This window comes from Biomphalaria glabrata, chromosome 2 (genome assembly GCF_947242115.1).
Source record: "Biomphalaria glabrata chromosome 2, xgBioGlab47.1, whole genome shotgun sequence".
Lineage (NCBI taxonomy): Eukaryota > Metazoa > Mollusca > Gastropoda > Planorbidae > Biomphalaria > Biomphalaria glabrata.
This window is the reverse complement of record NC_074712.1, coordinates 29,840,227-29,867,497: the sequence shown is the minus strand read 5'-3', so window position 1 is coordinate 29,867,497 and position 27,271 is coordinate 29,840,227. Positions and strand designations below refer to the sequence as shown.

The following is a 27,271-nucleotide window of genomic DNA, read 5'->3' as shown; positions in this document are numbered from 1 at the left end:
AAGTACAGTGTTTGTGATAGTGTTAGCTGTCTGGTGTTTAGGGTATTATTTAAAAAAAGACTACACTTGAACACAATTTACATACAGGCACAGATTTAACAGTAGGCAAGCAATAAAAAAGTGAAATATGGTTTACAATTAAAATACTTTATTTACAAAATTGTATATTTAATGAAAAAGAGAGTATTGCTTATGATTACAGTGGGGCGTGATCTTTGGAATACACTAGTAGTTAGGTTTTAATAATCACTAGATGATATAGGCAAGTGATGAGAGTGTCATTAGGCGCGTAGCTTATCTTTGGAGCATATTAGTGCTGTGTGAAGATTGGTGGGGCTCTTTGCTGCTACTCGTGAGCTAGTGGAGCAGATCCAGGCTGGTGGCATTAACCAGCTTGCAGCTATGGGTTGCTAAGTCAGTCAAAGTTATCAGCTAAGGGCAGATGACCTAAATGTGATGCAAGCACCAATCGGAAGAGATCATGTTGAAATGTGAATCAAAGTACCGGGGAAAACTTGGCTTGATATTAGGCGCCTCTTTGTCTCCTTGAGCAGGTGTTCAGAGATAGAGAAAAAGGAGGGGGATTACACTGGAGCTTGATCACAAAGATATTTGCGACAGTGCAAGCCAGAACTAGGGGAAGGTGGTCCCTGAAGTGTGCCTTTTGGGGGGGGGGGCAGAAAGGGAGGTGCTGTCTGTCCATCAGTCTTGTTTCTATGTCACCCAGTGAGTGCCTTGGTCAGGTGTTCAATCAAATTTGACAAAGGGGAGGTCACTTTTAAGTCGAATTAGACATAGGGGAAAGGTCAAATCTAAGATTCTAATGATAAGGGGAATGTGGTATTTTAATCTTTCATGGACTGAGTATTTGGGAAAAAAATAGAATTGTGTTAATGGAATTTGTTAAATGCTAGGACTTGAGTGATATCTTGATTTAGCTTTAGACGTTCTGTCACAACATGTAAACATAAGAATGGCAACTGATACAGTATATCATATTCATAACAGATATGTTTGCAACTTTATTCTGTCACATAATAAAATATATAAATGAATATTAGATAGAGAAATAAAATTTAATATGAAGAAAAAATCTCACATTTTGTTAGGTCAGAAAGTTTCAGACCCCCTATGTTTCTACGTAATCTTGTTTAAGGCCTATGTAGTGTTCCCAGAAATGCACCCACCTATTTAACTTGTCCAAAAAGTATTTACTGTTTTTCTGCATAATCTAGCTGTTTATAAAGATCTTGACATCATCTTGGTGCTTCTGTTACAACTTTTAGTTTAGGGAACAAAAGCTAGATATGGTTAGGAGGGTCGTCAAGCAGTAAACATAATCTATGAATTAAAAAAAATTTTTTTTTGTTAAGGTGTTAATAGGCGCATTATCTTGTAGTTTTCTCTTCTGTGAATGTGGAAGTTTTTCTTAGATTCTTTTATTCAACTTATCATTAATGGTGTGTATCATGTGGGCTTTCTTTTTTCTATACAATGAAAAATCAGTTAATTTAATCATCTGCAGTGATAAATCTGTGCCAGATTTATTGTGTTTTAACTGCCCCAACAGAGCAGTGCATATGTCTGGAGTGAGTAAGCTTTTTCTTTTCTAAATTTAGTTTTAACAAACACATTATTGGAACATATTCATTGACTATGCTATCTCTCTAACCTTAATTCAAGGGTTGGAAAGGAGCAATTGCAGTCGTTCAGGTTTAGGATGACCATAATTGTATGGGGGTAAATGATGAACAGAGTTTGTTCAGGACCATTTGCAGCAGTGGTGTAGCTAGCCATATGCGGGTGGTGAGGGCCACACGGGAATCAAATGTGAGGGGCATCAAACTAGGGATAAATTTTCTCAGTAAAAAACAACACATTTTAGTATGTGTTAGTCTCAGGAAAAACAGTTCACTGCTTCTTGTAAATTTTAAAGACCACTAAGCAATAACATTGGTATCACTTATTTTTATTCAAATAATTATTTTTAATTTTATATGGTTTTTATTTTCATGATTAAATAGTTAATTGTAATACTGTCATGTTAAGAATATTATGGGCGTTGCTCAAAGACTGAAAATTCTAGTTGGCGAGAATTGTGCTAGCTCAGATGGAGATATTGTCATCTCAGGTTGACGGAAGGGATCAAAAGGCCCAAAAGGTTAATCTGATCTGTTAATCTAATACTATCATGGATATCACTCTTTTTCTCTCAGGGTAGAATCTTGCACTCAATTGGCATCGCGAACGAGTTTCAAAAGAATTGTGAAGAAAAAATCTAGGTAATGTCTACAAGTTTGTGAAATTCCAATCTAAGTACAATCTACTCCCGAGAGTACATGTTCTCAACGGATTGGCCACAAGATGCTGAGCGAAAAAGGTGAAGATTCTGTATTAACACACAAGAAAGAGCTAGGGTTGAAGAGAGAGGACAAGTGAAAAATGTCCTTGCATTAGCCTGAACTTAATGGTTATCTGAATACTCCAACATTGACAGAATGATGAAAAAAACATCATCCCACAGCCTTCCATGCCTTTACTACTCCACCAAGGCCATAGGTATTTCTATCCAAAAAGTACAACTAAGTAGCCCAGATGTCATTACTAGTTATTCCAAGAATTTATAACAAAATCATTTTTAGCATTATTTATTTTCCTTCCTGTAGGGCAATGACTAACTATAAAAAGAAGGCTGAAGAGATAACTGTTACGATTTCTGTTTTTTTTTTTGTTTTTTTTTTTTTAGGGTACCTAATTTGTGCTTGTGTTTACAACACATTGCTTATTTTTCCTTTCAGTATATTTAATGGCATAAACAGACTTGCATGCAGGGAAATAAAAAACGACTAAAATACACTGAAGAAACTTCTTTACTTCTTTTTCTTTCTCATAATGAACTCCATTCAAAACATTAATTCAGTCATTCATATTACAGTACTTCTTGCCTTTTAGTCTCACTAAACCGCTGAAGTAATACATTTGCAATGTAATAGCGCTAAAATATATTGATACATCTAAACAACTGAGCTTTTCTATCTTCTTAACTTTAACTTTACTTTCACTCAAAATAGACTTCAAATGTACAAAGTACTTAAAGACTTGTAGCTACTTATGGACCTGCTGCAACTCAAGGACTTTAAAAAAGCTCAAGGACGCATTACAACTACAGGACCCCAACTAACTCACTTTCCTCGCAGTTTGTACCTTTTTAAATTGTCTTTTTCTAGAATCATAGCAACTTCTGTCCCACATTTTTCTCTTATCTATCACCTTTCAGAAACTGATAATACAACTTTTTTCCTGACCTCTTTCTCTGGTTGGTTAATTATAATTAACACATATTTACTTCTGTGACTTTCTTTGAACTGACCCTGTTTCTAGAAAGAAGTAGAATGCGTTCACAGTATTGATTCGTGACAATAACTATATTTCAATTGATATGGGTTGTCTTGCATTTTATTCATCTTTTACGTTGATTTTAACAATTTTCTCTAAACTTTCACTCAAATGCTGTTAAAAGAGTTGTGCGTCACCATTGTTCCAGGTTTAATTTTTAGCTGTATGATGTTAAGAAATTTATTCCCCAAACTCTGGAGTGCTTTATGCAAGTATTTTTTTTTTGTACAAGTTAGTTGGCCTCAGGTTTTGGGGCTTATAGGATAGAGTAAGGTGTGGTAACCTTTTCAGTCCTCTTTAATTTGTCTTTCATCCACTTTTCAAAGGTTATATCAACTCCAATTGAATGAGGACATTAGAGCTCTTTTAAAAAGCATGATATATCAGCTTGTCATGTCGTCAAAAATAGGTTCTGTGTGAAACTGAAGCTTTCAATTGTTTTCTTTTTACAAATATATCTTAATTTCAAACTCTCACTAAACTCACTGAAAAACAGTTTGGCATTTCTTACAAAAGAAATTAGTATGGTACAAACTATTAATATTCAACCTCACTTTGTTTTTATATGAAACAACCTCAAACAATAATAAATACACCAAAATATTTGTACAGGCTAAAAAAATGGTGTCTTGTTGCAAGTGCAACGAGTATTTTTTTTGTTTACTGGATTGTTGGACTTAACAATAAATCTAAAGAATGCTCATGTGATTAGGTCAATTTAGTGGTGTTTAGTGGCTCTTACAGCATTAATTATTGGTTTTGACGTAATTGATGTTTGGCAGCTGAGGTAACCAAAGGAAGTTCTAATACAGATAGGGATCAGCGGCATTGCATGCTCTGCCAGGGTGTAGCACTGAGTGCTGCAAACTACCTAAGTGTTGACTGCTTTTTTTTCCTCAGGGTTGACTCCGAAGCCTACCTAGCTACCTTCCCCAATTTCAACTAAATGGCAAAATAGGTATCCTATTAAACCCCAGACCATTCCTACTACCATAGACTGGCTTAAGATTTGCTACATCTACATTATACACTCATCCTAAGAAGAAAGAAGCCCCCACTGTATATTTGTTGTAACTGTGACCTTTCTGCGATGCACATCCTCATTGGTTGCCTCAGATGCCAGGATACCAGAAAAAAAAACAGTGATGGGTTTTATCAGGGAAATGGGTTGGATGACCAAGATAAAATGAAATAACTTATATATATTTATACATAGATTTACTAAACAAATTTATTGTAACTTTAATATTTGAAATTAAAACTTTTATAGTTTAATAGATTTTAAGCATTACATTTAATGGAAGTCGCTGGATAAATGAAAATAATTAGTCTTGTGGAGGATAAATGGCCTGAAATGTGCTAAATAATAACTTGTTCTAAAAACTTTGAAAATAATTTTTTTTTTATAATTGGTGTTACTAAAATTATATATAGTATATGGCTCCTTCTGTACCGAAAGACAATGGATGCACTCAGTTGAATCAGTTGGTTTTTTTTAATAATGGTCGAACATTCTGACATATATAAAGCACTTTTCTTTAATATGAACACATTTTTTAACATATTGACTAGCAGTGATAGCAGTAGAATTACCAATTAGAATTAGGTATTTCATAAGAAATCTTTAAAAACTAGAAAGATAAAGCTTGTGTTTGTTATGTTTTATGAGTGTCTATGTTTTCTTATTCACAATCATAATAGAGTTGCAAATAATTGAAATGAAACATTTATTTATTGTATTTTAGGGCTGTTTAATATTTTGTTTTATTTAGTATAAAATTCTAGTTCTGTATATATATTTTTTTTAAGAAAGTTATTTTTACATTTTTTAAATCAAGAGTAACCCATGGTTTATTTTTAAGCATAGTATATATTTCATTTTTACATTTATACTATTATGAATAGTTCTTTGTCATGTAAGAAATATTTAAAATGTGACTTACTCTGATATGCATTTGTTGATATTAGTACTAGTCTTATTTCTTCAAGAAATATGGATCAAACTGAACAGTACTGATGAGAGGTTTTATTTTTATTTTTTTATTAATATAATAGCTTTCATTGCAATGGTGTGCTCATAAGCCATTTGTCAAATTTTATTTTTTTTTAAACTGACTCTCCACTTAAAAAAGAGGTCTATTGTATACGTTACTGACATATTTTGAGCTGAAGACTAAAATATGAGTTCTCTGTGGTTAAGTCTCACTTATTTGACACTGCAATGTTATTACTGTAGTATCTCAAGTTTTCCATATTTGATTTATTCAATTACTTTTGATTATTTGTTGATTATAGAAGAGTCATTTCTTGATAAACTAGATTATTATGTGATTCTAATTGTAAAATTACTTATATTTCTTTGATCATCTCACATATATGCAAGTATTAACTGGAAAATTATGTAACTTGGTGATTCTAATGTCATTTTAAAAATGTTTATTAATGATGCATGGAATGAATAATTGATAATAGTATAATTTTTAATTGACCTTGAGTAAGTGTTGTATATTTGTATATACTTGGGAGATTGTTATTTGTTAACTTTTTTTTTTTTTAATAATTTTTATAAACTTTGAACTATAAAAAAAATTATGCCCTCTGAAATCCTGTCAGGAATGTAGTGTTTTTACTATTAAATAAGCTATTTAGTCATTTAAAATACTAATATCCCAAACCATGAAGACTGGATGGAAGAACTACCAAGTTTAATTGAATGAAATTTATATCAATGTTTTAGAATGTTCACTTTCCATGTTGTAATATTTTATTTATTTTTAGTTATTAAAATATGAGTATTATAGTTAGTATTAATTTGGATTAGTTTGTTCATTAAAATAAGAAATGATTTTCAATTATTTTTGTAGGTTGTCTAACTTGTTTTCTACACAAAAGCTCTTTGCTAACCAAATTAATGGACTATTAATTGATAGTCTGTTTTATACAAAGTAGAGATTTATGATTTAATCCTGAAATGGTTGCTGCTGGAGTTTCCTTTTAGTTGTAGGCTGTTTTGTCATCTGATGGTCACAAAAATGTTTTTTGTTTTTTTTTAATTAATTTACCTTGTTTACTTATATTGATTTGCTGTATAAGAACAAATGATGCATAGTCTAGTATAGTCATTTATTTAAATCCAGCAAACAAAAAATAGCAACCCAATTGCAATCAATGTTTTGTAAACTTGTGTCACTATATTGTGAATGAAAATAAAACATCATTCTGTACTTCAAAATCAAATCAAGCAACAATTGGTTCATACAAGGATAAACATTTGAACACCATGATCAAAGAATCAACTACTCAACAACATAAAAGTATGATGAAGATCCTGCTAACAGACTAAATACAAAGACTTTATTTATTCTCATTATTGTGTGTGTCCAACTCACCTGTAATAAACCAAGGGATTTCATCAGCTACATTGAGTTTGCTTTGTTAGTTTGTATACCAATTGACTGTTTCTTTGGTTAGCATGTTTCCTTTTTACATTCCAGTAGAAATACAAAAAATGGATATGTTACTTCTGTAATACTTTTAAAAGTACTTAAATGTTGGAATTATAATTAATAAAACAAATTTAAGCACTAACAAGGATAGAAAAATATACTTAAAGATTATAAAAACTTAATTCCTTAAAAATAATAAAAGAACAAAATATTTGATTACCACCAAATAGATTTGAATGTTACAAACAAAAAAAAAAAATTTACAAAAAAATCTCCACATGTATTTTAAAAAAATTTAATGTACAATAAATAACTCAAAACTTATTTTTCTAAAAAAAAATAAAAAATTATGATCTATTACCAAAAGTACTGTTTTTAAATTTTGAAAGCTTCATAGAAATTATCCAGTTGATGTAGGTAAATGGAAAACAAAATGTTTGTAAATAGAAGATTGTTTATGGACAACTTGAGAGTTCATTCACCACAAGTATTGCATAGCTGCAGTTGTGCTGTCCCCTACCAGACCAACACATCCACTTCCATGGTAAGACATTGTCTTGACCAAATGCTATTGCCCTGGAGAGGATATACAGATGATAAATTGTTCGTTTGCCTTCAGGGAGTTCAACAACTAGCTTATTTGTATTTTTATTTTTTTAATTTTTTTTATTGCTAAATAAAACAAATTTTAACTTTTTCATTCTTGTACATTTTTTTTAACTATTTCAAAAATCTTATCAGTCATTGGGGTTAGAAATAATACTTTTCTATGACATCAACTAATATGACAACATTTAAGAAGACTGAAGAGTTTCCTACATGCGTGACATATCACAACATATTTCAAGATAGATAATGGCATTGTCAAGAGTTAGGTGTGAATGATTATCATGTAAAATAATACCAAAATTTTAAACTATTTTTTCCAGAAAGAGAAAGAACGACTGATGACTTTAGAAAAATTAAAACAGGTGCGATTTTAATTTTTTCCTTAAGTATTTAAAGTAATAGCTTGTACAGTAAAACAGTGGTGGAATGTTGTTGGCTCTATGTTGTAGCTCTTTTGGTCTATTCTTGTTAACGTTTTAGCAGATTAACCAACATTCATTTCAAGATGTATAAAAATGAATGGTGATTCTCCAGAGCTGATTACTGCTCTAGTAGGCTGCATTTTGATTCCTGTATTTAAAATGAGGATTGATAACCTCTGGTGAATTTAAGCAGTTCAACATGACCCTCAAATTGTAAACCAAGCAAACCAGATAGCAGCTAATTGTCTGTTGGATTATTGAGGTGTTATAAACATTTCCTGCTCTTCATAGAAACTGTATTCCATTATTTTAGGCTGTTTCATTTTCATTCCTTCCTTGTAGGATCATACACCTGAATTAAGGTGTTACCACTATTGTGTCAGATAGTCACTGTGAAACAAATAGGCTTCCCTTGTTGGCAGCTGCTATAGTACTTTTTTTTAGTTTTTTTTGATATTGTAATGTACAATACAATATCTCTGTTCTTCTATAGTATTTTAATATTTGTATTGATTTTAAAAAATGTTAATTGAAAGCTATAATTGATTTTTCATTTTCTTTTTTATCTTAAAAATTTTTAGACACCTGATCTAGTTAATGCCCCAGCATCAGAGATTGATAAGATCAAAGCTGTGATTGATCAATCAACTAAAGGTTTTGAATCTTCGAAGTAAGTTCTTATTATATTCTTTTTTTTTTCATTACTTTAATTTTATGTATGCATCTAACTACAAATATTATCTACAATTAATAACTCAAACCCTTCAATTTTTTTAATGACTTTTTTTTTTGTCTTTGAAAGAAAAAAAAAAGACATGACCACATTCTTTAATATTTCATGTTACAAAATGTTTTATTATTAATTGTGAAACTGTTATGATAAATCATGACTTTTCATGTCTCCAGTCTTCTTGGCAAAAACCAGACAGGAACACCTCATGAAAATTATGTGTGCAAAAGATGTGGACAAAGAGGCCATTTTGTTGCAAGTTGTCCCAACTCCAATGTTGTAAGTCAAAATTAAATTCTTTCTCTCAATATATATAGCTTATAGTTTTCCAACATTTCTATTCTTTTCAAACATGTACTGATAAAATGTATTTTCTCGTCATAATTAGGAAGATCGCATTGTTGAACCCCGCTATAAACGCACAACTGGCATACCAAGTACCATGTTGACCATTGTAGATGACCCCTTGCATCCAGGAGCCCTGTTGACTCATCATGGCCAGTTTGCAGTGCCCACTGTTGATGTGTAAGTACAAGTGTTGACTTAAAATTTCCTGAGCACAGTACAGAACGTGAGCTCTATTTGATGGCCAGGTTTTTAGTGTAGTCTCAAATGCATACCATTTTTACTATGCTCTGTAGGCAATTGGCTAATATGTATTTGTTAATATGGTTATCACAAAAAGTTGTTGAGGCTAAACAGAAAATAAAATAGAGATGAAATCTCTGTTGTATGTGGTGCTATATTCTTAACCTGTTATTATTGAAATTAAAAAATTAAATATTTTTTCATGGTATTTTTTTTATCTTTAAAAGAAAAGGACATTTTCAGATACATTCAGGATTGTTTGTATTTCAGTAAATGGAGTGTTTTGTGTTTTTCAGTCTTGGCTACATGGAAACCAAAAAAGAGAGACCTCCATTTTTGCCAGGGGAAAGTCATCCTGAACCACCAAAGAAAAAAATACCCCAAGAACTTCTTTGCCATATTTGTGAAGATCTGTGTGTGGATGCAGCTATTGCTCCCTGTTGTGGAACCAGCTTCTGTGATGAGTGTATGTTAAATTTACTTTTCAAAAATGAGTTTTTACCAAAGCATAAATACATTTTTATTACAAAAGAGAATAATTCCTTGAAAAATGGAAATAGGTTTTAAAATACACAAATGATTCTATATTTAGGTCTTCGAGAAGTTTTGCTTGAAAGTGAAGATCATCAGTGTCCATCTTGTAAGGAGACCAATGTGTCACCTGACAGAATTGTTGCCAATAGATCTATGAGACTTGCTGTCACCAATTTTTTAAATGATACTGGATATACTAAGGTATTTAGATAATAGTGAACAAATAGATGCTATCTTACTAGATTTTTCTAAGGCTTTTGACAAAGTTCACCACCATAGTTTGCTTAAAAAATTAAAATATTTCGGCATTAATGGTCCACTGCATCAGTGGATTAAAGACTTTCTGATAGGGAGAGAACAAACTGTAATAATAAATGGCTCTAAATCAACACCGATAACAGTAAACTCAGGTGTACCTCAAGGAACAGTCTTGGGTCCACTACTATTTTTAATTTACATAAATGATTTACCAAATTGCATTACTTCAGGAACAAAAGTTAGATTATTTGCAGACGATTGCATAATATATAGAACAATAAAAACAACACAAGACACAGATATTTTACAAAGAGAATTAGATGAATTACAGAAATGGGAATCAAATTGGAGCATGTCTTTCCACCCAGAAAAATGTCAGTTGTTAAGAGTAACAAAAAAACTAAAACAAATTAATTCCACTTATCTTATTCATGGCAAACCAGTAACACAGACTAAAAACGCAAAATACCTAGGTGTTATAATAAATGAAAAACTGTCATGGAATCCACATATTGATGAAACTACAAAAAAATCAAACAAAGCATTAGGATTTATTAAAAGAAATTTCTATAAATCAAATAAGAACATAAAACTAAAATGTTATTTAACCTTGGTTAGGCCAATAATAGAATATGCATCCTCTGTTTGGGACCCCTCAACTCAAGAAAACATTAAGAAACTAGAACAGACACAAAATAGAGCAGTGCGATTCATAACAAACGAATATTCACATTTGACTAGAATAACACCTTTAGTAAAATCACTAAATTTAGAAAGCCTTCAGGACAGAAGGCTCAAAAGTAAAGTAGCAATAATACATAAAACACTGAACCATAATCTTCAAATACAAAAACAAAATTTAATAAAATACTCTGAAAGACACAAAGATAAAAGCACATTCCTCATCCCATATGCTAGGACAAATTTGTACAAATACTCCTTCTTCCCTAGTGCTATTAGAGCATGGAATGGGTTGCCTGAGCTAGCCAGGAAAACCAGTGACTTGGCAGAATTTAAGTCATTGGTTAATATGCATGACTAAATGCATGACGCGTAGGACGTAATCATCTTCTTTTTTGAAGTAACGTCTGTATTATATAAGATAAGAAGAAGATATTTCTAGTTTTTTTTTTTTTTTTTTTTTTTTTTAGAAATGTATATCAGATATTACGTATCAGATTATCCTTTTTAATAAGTGTTGAATTTTTAAATTTTTGAAGAACAAGGTACAACATAATATTTTACTTAATTGACCAAGTCTAATAATTTACTGTTTAATAATTATTTATTGGATTGTTTCAGGCAAAGAGACGTCGCACTATGTCAAGTGGACCTGAGACAAATCAAACCAATACTTTACCTCCTAGAAGACTATCTCCAAACAAGTCAGCCAGCAGTCCTAGCTCAGGTAATCAAAGGGCTGATGCTTCACCAACATACAGTGATTCTAAAGAGACATTGAGCACTTCTAACTTAACTCATCAAGGCTCACAGATTGCTAGTGATATGAATAGACACCACAACCCTCATTATAGATCATATAATAGGCCATCCAGATATCAGCACTCTAACTATTCAAAGCCATGGCGGCGTTATGCAGATCGACATAATGAACGAAATCCTGGCACTTCTTGGAGGTTTGTTGGATTCTTTTAGAGTGTTTATTCTATATTGTTATGAAATATTAACTTTCCATTTAATTAAGCATATTAACACTTAAATTTTTCAGCAATATTTTTCTTATATTACAAAGTTTCTTGCTGATTCTTCTGAAAAGATATTTTAATTAATTTGAATTTAATTAAAAATAAGAGAGTAAGGCATTTTGTTTGTATAGAAAAAAAACAACATTTTAATGTAAGTCAATATTATGGCAATGTATAAAAGTTTATTCCTAGGAGTTAAATTACAAATTTTAAAGCCTTTTTAAAGTTAATTTGTATGTGTTTTATTTTACAAGTAGGCTACATAATGAGAAGGTACTGAAATATTAAAAATACAAATTTATACATTTTGTGGATCAGCTAAATATTTTTATTAAATACCCCTGCTCTGATTGTTTTAAAAATGTTTCATTATTTATTGAAAAAAAAAAATGAATCGTTTAGCAGCACATAGGAAAAAAATATTAGTTTCGACATGTAGAAAATAATATCTGTATTCAATAGCATATACTTTATTTTTAGAAATGATTCTGACTACAATTCACATTCATATAGACAAGCTGAGAACACATCTGCTAGAGATAAGGATGACACTACTGGAGGAGGGTAAAGGAATTCTTTTATATTTATTAATTATTAATTTAAACAAATTGTGACCTGATTATGTTGATTATTGACTTATAATCCAAAGTATAGTCCCATTTCAGCCATAGGATTGAATCATCTGCATACCATTTCTCAATAGTGTGCCTTGTGAGAATCATGATATTAGACACACTGTTTCATAGTTCCTAACTTAGCTTTGCTCTGGATTTTTTTATTCTATTATAAACACTGTTTCTTTTGAAGCCAATTTTTTTCTACACTTTAAAAAAGATATCAGTAAAGTAGTTTTGATAAATGTATTAATTTCTTTAATGACAAAATAATAGCCCCCATTTGGGAATATAAGAATAACAAAAGTAAAACCTTAAATTATTAAAAAAGACAAAAACAAATGAACTATTTAGGAATAATATTTATCACTTCTTAGTGATTTCCTTTTTTGTGTGCTTAAAAGTGGATTACTCAAAAATGGTAGCTCAAAAATTGATATTCAAAGCATGTTGTCAAAAATGATGTCCAGTTACAAATTTAAACATGGCTTTGTTTAATTTTAAAAATTCAAGTTCTATTAATTAAATGGTGGTGTTTTTTTTTTATGAGCATTTTGATCCAGATTATTGGTTTAGAAATGGGTTTACCCTTCTCTCTGTCACTTTCTTGCCAAAAAAAAGTTATAACCCTATTTGCAGTACATATACTTCTAATTAAATTAAAGTTGTCCGCTTATTGATTTACCTTCATCTCATTGAAGAAATATTATGTATGATAAAACTTCTATTTCAAAACAACTTTTATCTATTTATATCTTACAAGCCATCTAGAAACTCTTAATTTTATTAATAATACTTTTTAAAAAGAAGCCAAATGTTATTAAATGCATTTTTTTTGTGTGATTAGATTATCTGCTTCAGACAGTGTTCAGGAAAATGGTGGTGTAAAAGAACCAATTCTGGCAACACCTCAGCTTAAAGATGGATTAAGTCTAACACCACAGCCTCAAGAAGGACTAACCTCCACAGAAGAGCATCAGGAAGGAGAGAGCTCAAGGCGTCAGCACCAAGAGGGACATAACCAGGTACATCAACGGCAAGAGGGACAGATCCCAACTCATCATCGCCAGGAAAGACATCAGCCTCCTTGGCCTCCAATCCCTACTTCTCTGCCTGACAGTCAAGCCAATGTGAATTTTCATCTGTTAAATGCTGCCATTGGCTTTTTAGCCAACGGAGGCATGCCTTTAATAAATGGACCACCTCCAACACATCATCCATATCCAGGTAATATAAATAATAGTGCTCCTATCCTATGGTATATTGTTTTAGTTGTTCAATAAAGTCAGCACTAATTTCATAAATATTTCCTCAGCAATACCTGGTTATCATTTGGGTTACCCAGTACCAAGGCCTCCTGTGCCTGTTCCTACAGCAGTTCCTACATCTGTACCTTTATCCAAAGAAGAATTCTACCAAGCCAAGAAAATTCTACAGCAAACAGAGGTCCCTAAGAAAAAACCCATAGATGTCTTTGATTCTTTTGCTGATTTCACAAAGAGACGAACTCCTGAAAGACGAAGAAGGTTAGTTTAAAATGTTTTTTTTTTTAAATAATAGTTAGTATATCACAATTGTGTTTATGTATTTCAAAAAATATTCTTTTCTTGCAATTATAATGTACTAATTTATCCAGCTTGTAGTACATTTTGTTAAAAGTCATTTAAGGCTGTGTTGTTTCCAAATAGTAACATAATGCTTAAAATAGTTATCTAAAGTAAAATAATCAGAGATACTGTAAAAAAAAACATTTTTTAAAAAATTCCATCACATTTAATTGTAAATATTTAGTTTTTGAAAAAAAAAAAAAAAAAGTGTATCAGAACATAAAACAGTCTATAAATTTGAAACTAATATTTTGCAAGTTGTTTCTATTATTCTGTGTAATTTAAGCTTTTTTTATTTGACAGTTACTCAAGATCACGATCAGGATCCTGGAAAAAGCACAGTAGATCTCGCAGTAGTTCACTAGGGAAAAAAAGATCATTGACACCCAGAAGAAGAAGTTCTCGTTCTCGTTCCAGATCTGGACTTAGAGCTCGTTCTAGATCTCTCAACAGATCACGCTCAAGATCCTTAGGGCCTTCAAGATTATCAAAACTTCGCTCTAGATCATTAACACCAACGTCAAGGAAATCAAAATCTAGATCTCGTTCAGGTCCTAGAAGTCCAAAACCTTTATCATCAAGAGCTTCACCATTACCACCTTTAAGGCGTTCATCAAAATCTCCATTGTCACGTAGATCAAGGTCAAGATCTTATAAACGGTTTTCCAGATCTCGCTCCAAATCTTGGTCAAAACGAGAACGTTCTAGGTCATATTCTAGACCTAGGTCACCCAGGACATATTCTAGGTCACCAAGGCGTTCACCTCGCCGTTCACCAATTAGATCACCTCTTCGCAAATCTTCATATTCACCTAGAAGAAAATCCAAATCATTCAGTCCTCATCGAAGGTCACCATTTCGTTCAAGGTCCAGAACTCCTCTTTCAAAAAGGAAAATTTCTAGATCTAGGACAAGGTCACCTTTTACAAAGAGGTCGTCCTTTTCACCAGCACTCTCTCCACCACGTGCTAAAAGTCCCTATAAAAAGCCAATGTCTCCCATTCCTTTCAGACGAAGGTCTCCATCACCTCACCGTGGAGGTGGCGGTGGCTATTATCGTGGCAGGGGTAGGGGTAGATATGGTTATGAAAAATATCGGAACTACCACAGTCCCCCACGCCAGCCAGCTCCTGTACCTGTTCCTGTTCTACCAAATAATCTGCCCCCAGTACCTTACAATCCACAGATGGGACTGCCACCACCAGAGGAATACTTCAAGCATAACCCAGTTGGCTATCAAGAATTTGTACGCAATTTTTATGCTCAGTTTGGCCCCCAAGCTCAAGCATGGGCTCAGAGCCAAACATTCCAGCTTCCAACCACAGAGGGGGCTGTGTCCAGTTTTCCTCAAGCTAATCCTTATATAGCTAATCAGAGAATGCCTTGGGAGTCTGTGGTCATGTCACCATCAGAAAGACCTAGATCTATTACACCACCAAGATACAGAAAAGAGCAGAGCTACAGGGATAACACGAGACAATGGGATAGGCGGCCTGATAGAGGGCGAGGTGGTGATAGAATGAGAGAATTTGATCAGCATCGCAAAGATGTCAGTGAGCGTAAATATACAGGCAAGGAAGAAGAGCGTAAATATATGAACAGAGAAGAAGAGCGTAAATATACAAGTAAAGAAGAAGAGAAACCTAAATATAGAGATAGCCGTAAGGAAAGTAAAGATGGTGGTCGAAGCAGAGATAAATATGCTACAGACAGGAGAAGTAGTCCAAAGTCTAAAGATGAATCGAAAAGCAAAGATAAGAAGCGACATGAGAAGAAAAAAGAAGAAAAGAAATCCAAGAAACGTTCAGATAGTGAGACCAAGAGGGAAAGCGTTTTAAAAGTAATCTCTCTAAAGACTAGTCCAGTAAGTGACCAAGAGATGACATCATCACCACCTGTAGATCCCAAACACTCTCAAGACATAGTGAAACTTAATCTTGAATCTGAAGTGGAAGCTAAATCTGTGCCCACTGACTCTCCACTCAAAGTTCAACAATCTGTTCCTGATGTTGAGAAAGACAAAATAGTCACTAAAGAAAGAAAATCTGTTGGCAAGAAGAAAACAGATGGCCTTGGTACTAAGAAGAAATCTAAGGAAGGTTTACTTGAAGATGGAGTAGAAAAGAAAGGGAAAAAGACAAAGAAAAAGAAGCTGACATTTGGCTCATCAGATGCTGACAGTAAACAGGGACTGAAGAAAAAGAAAGCCAAACGTCCAGTGGATTATAAATCTGAAAACAATGTCTCTGAAGATGGTGAGGAACGAGTTAGCCCATTAAAGAAAGCAAAGCTGTCTGAAGTGGGAGAGAAAACAGATGATACAATGCAGTCTGCTTCTGGTGAGCTTGATCATGTTCAAACCACTGAGCCAACATTTGAAGTTAGCACTGAAGTGGAGGCAAGTAACCTTGGGGATAATCTATCTGAAGAGAAAAGCACAGATGTCTTGAGCTCTGCTGCAGTTAGTGGTCAGACTGAGTTAACTAGTCAAAATAAAACTGAACTTGTACCAGAACTTCCTGAACTCAGCAAATGGGAAAGGGAGGACTTTGATCTTTTTGAAGCTCTTGAACAACCCAAAGAGAAACCTCAAGAAAAAATGATGCTGCCGAGGTTAGTTTGTTGCTAAATATTATAATAGGAGTTACTGGATAACATCCAAATTTAAAGTATACATAGCGCATGCCATTGCTTTTCCCTTTTTACACATTTAATGAATCTTTTCATCTCTTTTGTTATTTTCACATACAAGAAAAAGAAATTACTTTTTATTCCATTTCCTTATTTAGGATGATGAATTAATTCATTTCACTGACTCTTTAATAATTAACCTAACTGTGACCATCATTTCAGATCTGTTGTTGATAAAGCTGAGAAGTTTTTGAGCTACAAGCCCATGAAGAATGCTGTCATTGCTCCCAGTACAACCATGACAAGCAAATCTCCAGAGTCACCCCCACCTCCTGAGAAACGAAACACTGATACAGCTGCTTCCAGAAGAGTTTTCATTGAAAGAAAAGACAGTAGAGACAAGAAAACTGAGCTGCAGATTACTGTCAAAACTGACAAGAACAAAAATGATAACAGTAATGGCAAACGCCATTTAACGTCAAAATATGAAGAAACTCGGCATCACTATCGCCATAGCAGTAGTGATTTTGAAGAAGACCAACGCTCTGTTGTGAAATCACGGTCTTTAGAAAGAGAACTTCAAGAAAAAGCTAAATCCAGAAAAAGCAAAGAGAAAGAAAGAAAAAGAGAAGAAAAAGAATCCAAAAGAGATAGTCGCTCTTATAAAGAAAATACTAGAGATGACTCTTCCAAGAAAGATAAGACTGATATTCTTAAAGAAAAGCCAAAGGAATCTGAATCTAAAGAAAGACGTCACAGCAAAGATTTGTCGGGTGGAGGTGACATTCACAAATCGTCCAAAGATTTACGTCACAAGCTTGAAGAAAAAGCTAAGTCAAAAACAGCAATTGATCCAAGAAAACTATCTGTGCTGGACGAGTCAGAATTTGTACCAGATTATGAAGATTTAGGTGTGGATGTTTCCAGTGATAAAGAAACAGACAATATCTTGACCTCTCATCATTCAGGAGCCTCTACCCCAGATTCTCCTGCCCTGGAGAGCAAGAGGAGGAAAAAAGAGGAGGAGGAGACTGAGGGAGATACCAGAGTGGAAGAGACCACCACAGACAATGAAGAAACTAGCAAGCATAAAAAGTCCAAGAAGAAACACAAACACAAAGAGAAGAAAGAGAAGCACAAGCACAAAAAGAAGAAACACAAACACAAGAAGAGCAAGGAAGAGAAAGAGGTGAAAGCACAGACTAGCAAACCTGACTCTACATAGTACATGTGGAGAACTCTTTTTATTGAAACTACATTGCTCAACATCTTAAACATTCAAAAGATGGGTAATGGAGAATCTTGTGAAGGAAGTTGATGTATGTAGCAGTTCTCAGAATGGAACTATCCATGTGCTCTAAGAATAGGCACATGAGTGCCCTGTGTATGGGGGCAGAGTGGGTTAGGTTGTTTTCTGCAATACCTTAACTGAAGGGTAGGCACCCTTTTCAGCATTGATTACTTCACTGCATGCTGGCTTGATGTATGGTCATTCACTTTAAATTCTTACACACAGAAAGGACCTATGTAGTTGTAATTGAAGAATTCTTAAATTGTATCAGTATAAGTGCACTATTATAACCATGTTTACTTAAAGCTGGCATTTATAAAGAGTCAATATATTTGCAAAGTTCTCTCATAAGCGCTTATAGGCAAACACCATGTCACAATGGCATGACCAATACTTAGTTAAACTATGAATGTACACATCCTGAGCTAACATTCAGGAGTAAAATGTTTGATTCATATCTACAGAATTAACATTTGTAATAAACTCAACAAAATAACTAGGTCAATTATCAATTGAAAGAAGTCTATTGGTAGCTTGTAAAGAACAAAAATCAAGACAACAGTTATGGTACAAAGAAAGACAATTCTGTGGTTTGACTCATAAAGTAAATCTTTCTAGCATTAAGAAGTAATTTTAGAAAATAATATGCACATAATAGCAATGAATTTAAAATATTGATTTAAAAAAAAAAAAATTGTATCAGGCCAGTTTTTTTGTTTTTGTTTTTTTTTAGTCTACAAAAGAAAACTAATCATTTGTATAGTTATTTGTTGTTTCTATATCTATTTAGTACCCCATTTGGACCTTGTGATCTATGGGGCAGATGATATAATGGTCATCTGTTTCATCATATGTCAATTCTATTTACATATTTAATCTGGGGCTTTAATTTGAATTACAATAATTTATCATACCCAATTGAAAAGCGTAATGATTTAAAATTTAAAAACCATTTCCTATGAAATCATATGAAAAGAAAATGTGTTTTTCTCATGAAGTTTCTTATAAATATTGTTTGTCTCCATGATTTCATTTGTCCCCCCCCCCCCCCCCACCCATAAACATGTCCACTCACAAGAATAAAAGTCCTATCATTTGCAACACTTGTGCAATGAAATAAATTTGTTAAAGACAAGTTCCAATCATTGTGTTTTTGGTTTTCAAATGTATGGTTCTGGGTATTCTAGCTTCTAAATCAAGGTGTGATATGTTGAACTATGTACAACTCATACTCACACATGTGAAACACAACTTATTGATCTTACAAGTTGAACTCAACATTTAGCAGGTGTGTAGGTCTATCACATAATCAATCCCCTCCAGTGAATGATGGGACAGTTTTATCATTTCCTTTCTTCAGCTTTGTGTCACTGAGACTGGTGCATACTCGTCTCAGCTGTTGGTATATAGATGACATTCTGATCTGTTTTGTCTTGATTGCACATCTGTGAAGCTTGACTGTATAAATACTTACACTAATAATAATCATTAGTGAGAGATGGGCAATAATTATGTTTTGTGAGCAAATAATGATGTGTTATTGAAAGAATGTGTGATGTATGTACGATAGTCACTACATTCTCAATCTGTACAGTACTAGAGTGTTGGCCATCAAAGTATTTTTATTATCTTTGTTGCTATTGTTATGAAAATTACAAATAAACAATTTTAATGTGCTTTCTTTAGTTGTTTTTTTCATTATGTAGGTTCTCTAGTAAATGTATGTTGTTTTGTTTAATTTAGACTTGCAGTAACCACTTGCAGTACCTACCCAAAAAACAACTGTTCACACTGCATAAGAATAAATAATGACTTTTTATATAGCGCTACTTTCATGCTTAAAGCGCTAATCCAATCTCAATTGTGAACCAGTTTTGGTTGGGGGGGGGGGTATCTGGTAGAAGGTTTTCCGTGCTGCTTAAGTCGGGTGTCGAACCTCAAGCCCCCATCATATGTAGCCAAGACAAGTTCAAGCGTACTTGGCCTCTCGACCACAATAGACTAAAAGCCAATTTTTTTTACGAGCCTCAAGTCCAAAAGCCATGCCAATCTAACTCAAACATATATAGGCAGACTTGATGAATTGTGCTAACCAGCTCATTAGAACTAGAAAGCGTGTCTCTTTGAGAGCAGACTTGATGAATTGTGCCAACCAGCTCATTAGAACTAAAAAATGTGTCTCTATGGGAGATGACTTGCACCAACCAGCTCATTAGATTTTTAAAACGTGTCTCTTTGGGAGCAGACTTGATGAATTGTGTCAACCAGCTCATTAGAACTAAAAAAGGTGTCTCTTTGGGTGCAGACTTGATGAATTGTGTCAACCAGCTCATTATAACTAAAAAAGGTGTCTCTTTGGGAGCAGACTTGATGAATTGTGTCAACCAGCTCATTAGAACTAAAAAAGGTGTCTCTTTGGGTGGCTGAATGGTAGAGTGCCTGGCTTTCAAACTGAGGGGGTCCCTGGTTGACATCTCTGAAAATAATGAGAATTTTGGGGCGCATGAAACGAACCAACTCTAATGGTAAACATACTTAACATTATTTTAAGAAAAGTTTGATCATTCTGCTGTCCACATGACATCCTCGTTAACCATGGGCCACATCATCTGCCTCGTAATAGTCATGAGCAGCATAATGCTATGCAGAATAGCATAATCTACATCGTCAAAGTGGAACCCATGCGCAGTTGCATAGATCCATTTGAAGAGAGCGCCTTGTGTTGTATACCAATATGGGAAGTAAACTTAACCTTGGGGGAGGGAACTTGAAGACTTTGATACACAATTTACCCACCATTGGATTACAATTCAGTGTAGCATCTTTAGTGACTTATGGCATTCAATTATTGTTTTCCGGTGGTTACACAAGTTTAGCAAATATGGTTGGACATCTATTCTGAATATTTCTAGAGTTGGAACATTTTTTCCCCAGACTTTACATTCTATAGATGTAAAACAGCAAATGTGGCGTCTACATCCAAAGATCCAGGATCGTTATTTTGGTATACCGGTAGACACTTAGTCATGTTTGCTTAGTAGAACCCCTTCGCAAAACAAAAATGTAGGCTACAAGTGAATTGATTTTATAATTTTTTTCCCGAAAAAAAAAATCCAATAACATTAGTGTGAGCCACTGTAGGATTTTGAAAAAAAAAAAAAAAAAAAAGAGGGAGGGGGCTTTTTGTGTAGAAAATGCAAACCATATAAATAGTTAGTTATCTACTAATATGCTATAAATACATATGCTACAGATACATTAGTGTTTCCCAAACAGTGTTCCGCGGAAGCCTAGATTCTTGGCAACAAAATAAATTCTATAACATCACTTTGAAGTTGAACTTAATCTAGGTTCTGGTTCTAATTTTAAACAAAGAACAACAAACAAAGATCAACCATTAAATGATTTCTGGTCGTTTTTCTGAAAAGTATCACATTATTTTAAAACAAGCTATCGTTAATTTAGTTTCCCTTTGTGAGAAGCATTATATATAAAAATTATAAAAGTGTTCCGCTAAATTTTCCGAATGTGCAAAGTTTGAGAAACATGACATAGATTATTGTCTCTCCCCCCCCCCCCTCTTTTTTTTTCCAACTAAAAAAAATGTTGGAGCAGGTCTACAGGATAAACATAACTAAGAATAAGTAAATATCAATGAGAAAAGGTGGGGTGGAGTGATATTTTCGCGTATCGGTATTCCACTAATCACTTAATTTCACTCCTCTCTCACCAAACACCACCTTTTCTCCGACATGCCTGCATGAGCGCTGCTATAGTAGTGAAGAATTTTGTCTCCATCACCCGCTATTATAATTATAATTATTATTATATTATATATATATATATTTTAAATTAGTCGATTCAAACCTATAGATAAAGACGTTAAGTATGTTGGAAATTTAGAATTAAAAGGAACATTGCAGTAGCCTACTTGAACAGATGAGATTTGAATTCTTATCTTGTCTTAACAACATTTTTTAAATATTAACTCTATACAAATTGGCTAATAACTCACATATAGATCTAAATAAATCTAATTGTTGTGTTTCAATTGCATTAATTTTTTAAAGATCTAAATAGTTATAATATAGACTACACAAAACTCATAACTAGACCAGACTAGCTACAATGATTGAATATTTAAAACATTTGCACCCTTTTCCCCCATATCCTTTTCTTTCTGCTTTTAAGCCAATAAAATGCATCCTTATGGCATTAATTTACTTTAGATACCGCGTACGACGTAGATCTAGAAATTTGCAGAAATAAAGATGTAATTTTGCGGATCTTCAAATTGACTTCCTCGCTCTTTAACGCGCCCTCTCGTCAAAACACGACGTGACATCATCAAGACAAAAGGTTCCGAAACAGGTGATTGAAACAATGTCAACAATAACATTGAACCTTTAGATCTACCAACAGGTTATCATATTTTAAGCATACACAAGAACAAAGGATATTCATTACAAGACATTTGTTCCGTTTTTATCATTAGATAACCGTAGGTCATTGCCTCAACTGCGTCATTTCCTTAAATTTTGTGTATGAAGAAGAGAGAGTAGATTGAAAGATTCTAATGTAACTTTTAACTGTTGTAGTGTTAGTCACTGTCACTGTTAGTGTTACTACTACTGTTAGCGTGTTACTGTACGTAGTCGTAGTAAGACAATGTAAGATAGAGATTCTAGACTAGATCTATTCTTTCTATATTAGTATATTATATACTATATTCTTGAACTACGAGTAGATTTCGTCAATAATATTATAATTATTTAGCTAGGTCTAATAACAATGTCTTAACAATTACAATGTACAAAGTAAATTTGGACTTAGAATATTTCAATACTAGATCTATATTATAAAATCATATTCATATACAGATATAGAATCTAGATCTAGAATCTAGAATTGTAGATATATAAATAATATATATATGTATATGGCTCCTTTTGTCTCGAAAGGCAATGGATGCGCCCAAATGAGTCACTGGTTTTGGCTTAATTTTGAGACGGGGCAGAATCTGGTGTGGCTAATCAAGCCAATTCTAGAACGGCAGACTTTGCCACAATTCGTACATGTGTATGCCTCTGATTTAGGGCTAGCAGACAGGGCAGCTTTCTTTTTATCCCTCTGGATTAAAGCCGTTTCAATTCTTTTCTTCTCAGCAAGGGTTTTCCCAGCACGCACAGTCTGTCTCCATGCACTCCGGTCTTTGGCTATGTTTTCCCACATACTTTTGCTGATGCCTGAGGCTCTCATGTCTCGCTTGCAGACATCTCTATATGTTAGTCTTGGGCGACCCTTGGGTCTGACTCCTTCCACAAGCTCAGCATATAAGATATCTTTCGGGATTCTACCATCTGGCATGCGGGTGACATGTCCGAGCCAGCGTAATCTTCTTTGTGTCAGGAGAGCATACATGCTGTTCATATTGGCCAATCTTAAAACTTCCTGATTGGAGATATGGTCCCTCCAAGAGATGCCCATTATGCGTCTCAGGCAGCGCAAGTGGAAACTATTCGATCTGTGCTCTTGGTACATGTATGTTGACCAGCTTTCACTGCCATAAAGGAGAGTGCTCACAACACAGGCGTTGTAGACTAGGATTTTGGTCGCTGTGGTCAATTTACCATTTTCCCAGACGCGCTTGGAGAGTTTTGCCAATGCTGTGGTAGCTTTTCCTATCCTTTTTGTCAGCTCGATGTCTAAATCTAGGTTACTGACAATTGTTGAACCCAAGTAGGTAAATTCCTGCACCACTGAAAGGGTGTGGTTCCCAATTTGTATTATAGGTATTTCTGCGACGTCTTGTGCCAGGATTTCGGTCTTGGAGAGACTTATAGTAAGGCTAAACTCTTGACAAGCAGCTGCTAAGGCGTTCACTAGCTTCTGTAGACCTCCTTGTGAGTGAGATACGAGTGCCGCGTCATCGGCAAACAGCAGCTCCCTTATCAAGATACGACGCCTTTTCGTTTTGGCTTTAAGACGTGCCAGGTTAAAGAGCCTTCCATTGGATCTGCTATGGATGTATATTCCGTCTTCCAGGGATTTAAAAGCACTGGATAGTACGACTGAGAAGAAGATGCCAAATAGTGTAGGGGCCAGTACACATCCTTGTTTTACACCGCTCTTAATGGAGAATGGCCTGGAGGAAGAACTTTCAAACTGAACGGTGCCCTGCATATTTTCGTGAAAAGCTGACACTAGTTTTCTTAACTTATTTGGGCAGCCGATTCTCTCTAGTACAGCAAACAGACCGCTTCTGCTAACAAGGTCAAAGGCCTTGGTCAAATCAATAAATGCTATGAAGAGGGGCTGCTTTTGTTCTCTGCTCTTCTCCTGTAGCTGCCGAAGAGAAAAAATCATATCTGTTGTAGATCTACCTGCCCTATAGCCACACTGCGACTCTGGATAAACACGATCTGCCAGGATCTGTAATCGCTTTAGTAATACTCTAGCAAAAGCCTTTCCGACTATGCTAAGCAGTGAGATGCCTCTGTAATTGTTACAATCAGAGCGGTCGCCTTTATTTTTATAAATTGTAACAATGTTGGAGTCTTTCAATTCCTGGGGGACCATTCCTTGTTCCCAGCACAAGCTTAGCAGTTCATGGAGTGGTTTGATTAGGGCATATTTTCCAGCCTGAATTACTTCAGCAGGAATGCCATCTCCTCCGGGTGTTTTCCCATGTGCAAGCATGTCAATGGCAATGCTCAGCTCCTTTACTGAGGGCGTTTCGTCTAATTCCGTCAAAACTGGAAGTGATGGGAAGTTGGAAACAGCATTTGGTGAGATGGCGTTTTCAATCTGGTAGAGTTCTGCATAGTGTTCTACCCATTGTTCCATTTGCAGCGCACGATCGCTGATGATTGAGCCATCTTTTGACTTGAGCGGAGCACACTTGCTGGTGTGAGGTCCAAAGGCTTTTCTCATGCCCTCATATAGTCCTCTTATGTTACCTCAGTCGGCACAAGATTGAATATCTTCACATAGCTCCTGCCAGTATTTGTTAGCACATTGTCTCGCTACTCTTTGGGCATTGTTACGTGCAGCTTTGAGCCTTTTTAAGTTGCTTGGGGTGGGATCCTTCTTGTAGATTAGCATGGCTGCTCTCTTGTTCGTAGTGGCAGTTTCCATTTCTGGTGGACTAGCTTCAAACCAGTCTTCGCTTTTCTTGGTTTTGTTTCCAAAGACAAGTGATGATGTTTGGTAGATTGTATCACGCATAAACGTCCAGCTTTTTTCTACCTCAGTCACATAGAAGTTTTTAAAAGCTTCCTCTAATTTGTTCTCAAAATTTGTGCAAAGATCAGGATTTTTTGTGCTAGTAGTATTCAGGCGTGATTTTCTTTTTCCCTGTGATGTGTGGATCTTAGTTGGCAGCAGTCTTGTCCGGCAGGACACTAAAGTATGATCAGTATCACAATCCGTGCTTTGGTAGCTACATGTCAGCAGTATATTTCCAATGTCCTTTTTTCGTGTCAGTATCATATCCAGCTGGTGCCAGTGCCCTGACCTAGGGTGCCTCCATGAGACACAGTGCTGTGGTTTTGTTCTGAAGTATGTGTTGGTAATGCAGAGCTTATGGTATGTGCAGAATTCAAGCAGTCTTTGTCCGTTCTCATTCATCTTTCCGATTCCAAAAAGCCCAAGACAGTCTGGCCAGGTAGTGTGATCTGATCCTACTCTGGCATTGAAGTCACCTAGAAGGATCATATGTTCTTTTTGAGGAATGTTTGCAATGGCTTCTTTGAGGTCTTCATAGAACTTGTCTTTGTCCTCCTGAAGCAAGATTAGTGTGGGGGCATAGGCACTAATAAGAGTGACTTTTCCAGATGCTGTCATCATACTTATGCTTAGTAGCCGTTCCGAGCCACCAACTGGAGGGACTATCGTGGGAAGAAGACTGTTCTTGACAGCAAAGCCCACACCATGTATTCGAGTCTCATCCTGTGCTTTCCCTTTCCAAAAGAAAGTGTAGTCAGTCTCGCGGAGCATGCCGTTTTCGGCCAGTCGGGTTTCTTGCAGGGCTGCAATGTCAATATGTAGCCTTTTTAGCTCGTTGTTTATAACTGCCGTCTTCCTTGCATCGTCGATCTGCCTTAGATCATCAGTGAGATCAGGAAACATTGTCCTGACATTCCAAGTGGCCAGTCGCATGACAGGGATTTTCTTTTTCAGTTTAATTTTTCTTCTTTTGTTGCTTGGTGCAGGTTTCCAGCCTACTTGTCATTTTAAACTAAGCTCTAAGCACCCATTAGAGCAGGCAGGCTGTGGCGGATCAGCACCTAACTGACTGGGGGCTGCCCAGGTTGAGGTGGGCGGTAGCTGATCAGTGAGGCGCGAAGACCTCTCCCACCGTCAGAGACAACCCGTGGCGTCCATACATTACGCCAATCAAGTTGGACTTATAACCCGTAACTGTTGTCTCCCGTGTTGTCATGGCCAGGGGTGTCAATGGGGTTAAGCTCCCATTGTCTATAAAATACTCCTAATGGCATGCGTCTCAAATAGCCTCTGACAACTAAGTCCAGCACCTGGCCTGCTCTTGTGGCTTAGCTATTAAGCCCGGCGAAACTGCTCTTACTAACAGGTGAAGGGGTAAAGGCGGATACCTGGCGCCACAAAACCGGGAGCTTCGGGCAGATGGAGCTCGTCAGCCTAGGAAGGCAGTTCATCTAGGAGAGGGGTACTCTGACTTCAAACCCCCGCTGCCTTGCGGTACTGAGGCTTCAGGAGACAACCTCGAGGAGAAATCAGGAGTGAAGCCCCTTAGGCGTTGGGAGTATCAGCTGCGAAATTCCCTCCGGCAGCTTCTGCAACTGAGTTGGTGCCAAATGTAATGTGATGCGTTCCTTTGGATCACATCAGCAAGGTCGAGAGAGGGATCATGACGCATGGGCCACCCATGACCCCTTTATCCAAGGCCCAGGAATGCGCCCCGGAGAGGAAACTCTGGTGCTGCTGCAAAGCGGCTAAAACAATACGGGAGACAACAAATAGTATATACAAGTAATATATATATAAATATACAGATCTAGCTAGTTAGTTAAGGTATGATAATCTAGAATCTAGAATAGATCTATCGTCTAGATCTTGATACTTGAACTTGATAGATCTACTAATCTTAGTCTAGTCTAGAAGTCTAGACTAGTAAATTAAATACAATGTTTTAGGATCTTAATAATGTTAGTATTCCTAGGCTAATTAAGATTGTGTATAATTATAAAATTATTATTTTTTAAATTAATGTCATAGATATGGGAACTAGTTCTAAATTCTAGATCTATATTCTTCAAGTGAGTCATTTCTTTCTTTGAAAGAGTTGAAGATGTTTGTGTATTATATAGTCTTCAATTGAAATGTTTCATTGTCTATAGCTCTAAATAAAGTTGCATCACAAATTAAATGGGTTTGTAGGGTTATACAAAATTAAGTT

General features: G+C 35.0%; 2 protein-coding genes across 8 annotated transcripts in view; both read left to right on the top strand.

The window, feature by feature from the left end:
- The window catches only part of LOC106067894 (E3 ubiquitin-protein ligase RBBP6-like), a 39,349-nt gene extending 19,841 nt beyond the window's left edge, over nucleotides 1–19,508 (top strand). Inside the window, exons 5-16 of the mRNA XM_013227164.2 lie at nucleotides 7,772–7,813; nucleotides 8,455–8,543; nucleotides 8,780–8,882; nucleotides 8,992–9,128; nucleotides 9,488–9,657; nucleotides 9,784–9,926; nucleotides 11,286–11,620; nucleotides 12,170–12,253; nucleotides 13,151–13,530; nucleotides 13,619–13,829; nucleotides 14,214–16,523; nucleotides 16,764–19,508. Of these exons, the coding sequence (XP_013082618.2) occupies nucleotides 7,772–7,813; nucleotides 8,455–8,543; nucleotides 8,780–8,882; nucleotides 8,992–9,128; nucleotides 9,488–9,657; nucleotides 9,784–9,926; nucleotides 11,286–11,620; nucleotides 12,170–12,253; nucleotides 13,151–13,530; nucleotides 13,619–13,829; nucleotides 14,214–16,523; nucleotides 16,764–17,766 (5,007 nt within the window). The 3' untranslated portion in view covers nucleotides 17,767–19,508. The remainder of the gene's footprint in view (nucleotides 1–7,771; nucleotides 7,814–8,454; nucleotides 8,544–8,779; nucleotides 8,883–8,991; nucleotides 9,129–9,487; nucleotides 9,658–9,783; nucleotides 9,927–11,285; nucleotides 11,621–12,169; nucleotides 12,254–13,150; nucleotides 13,531–13,618; nucleotides 13,830–14,213; nucleotides 16,524–16,763) is intronic.
- Nucleotides 19,509–22,066: 2,558 nt separating this feature from the next.
- LOC106057586 (probable helicase with zinc finger domain) overlaps nucleotides 22,067–27,271 on the top strand; it is a 38,305-nt gene continuing 33,100 nt past the window's right edge. Inside the window, exon 1 of one of the 7 annotated variants that reach the window (XM_056019983.1) lies at nucleotides 22,067–22,203. The gene's annotated coding sequence lies outside the window, so the exon portion shown is untranslated. The other 6 variants (XM_056019981.1, XM_056019980.1, XM_056019982.1 and 3 more) reach the window with 6 other exon arrangements.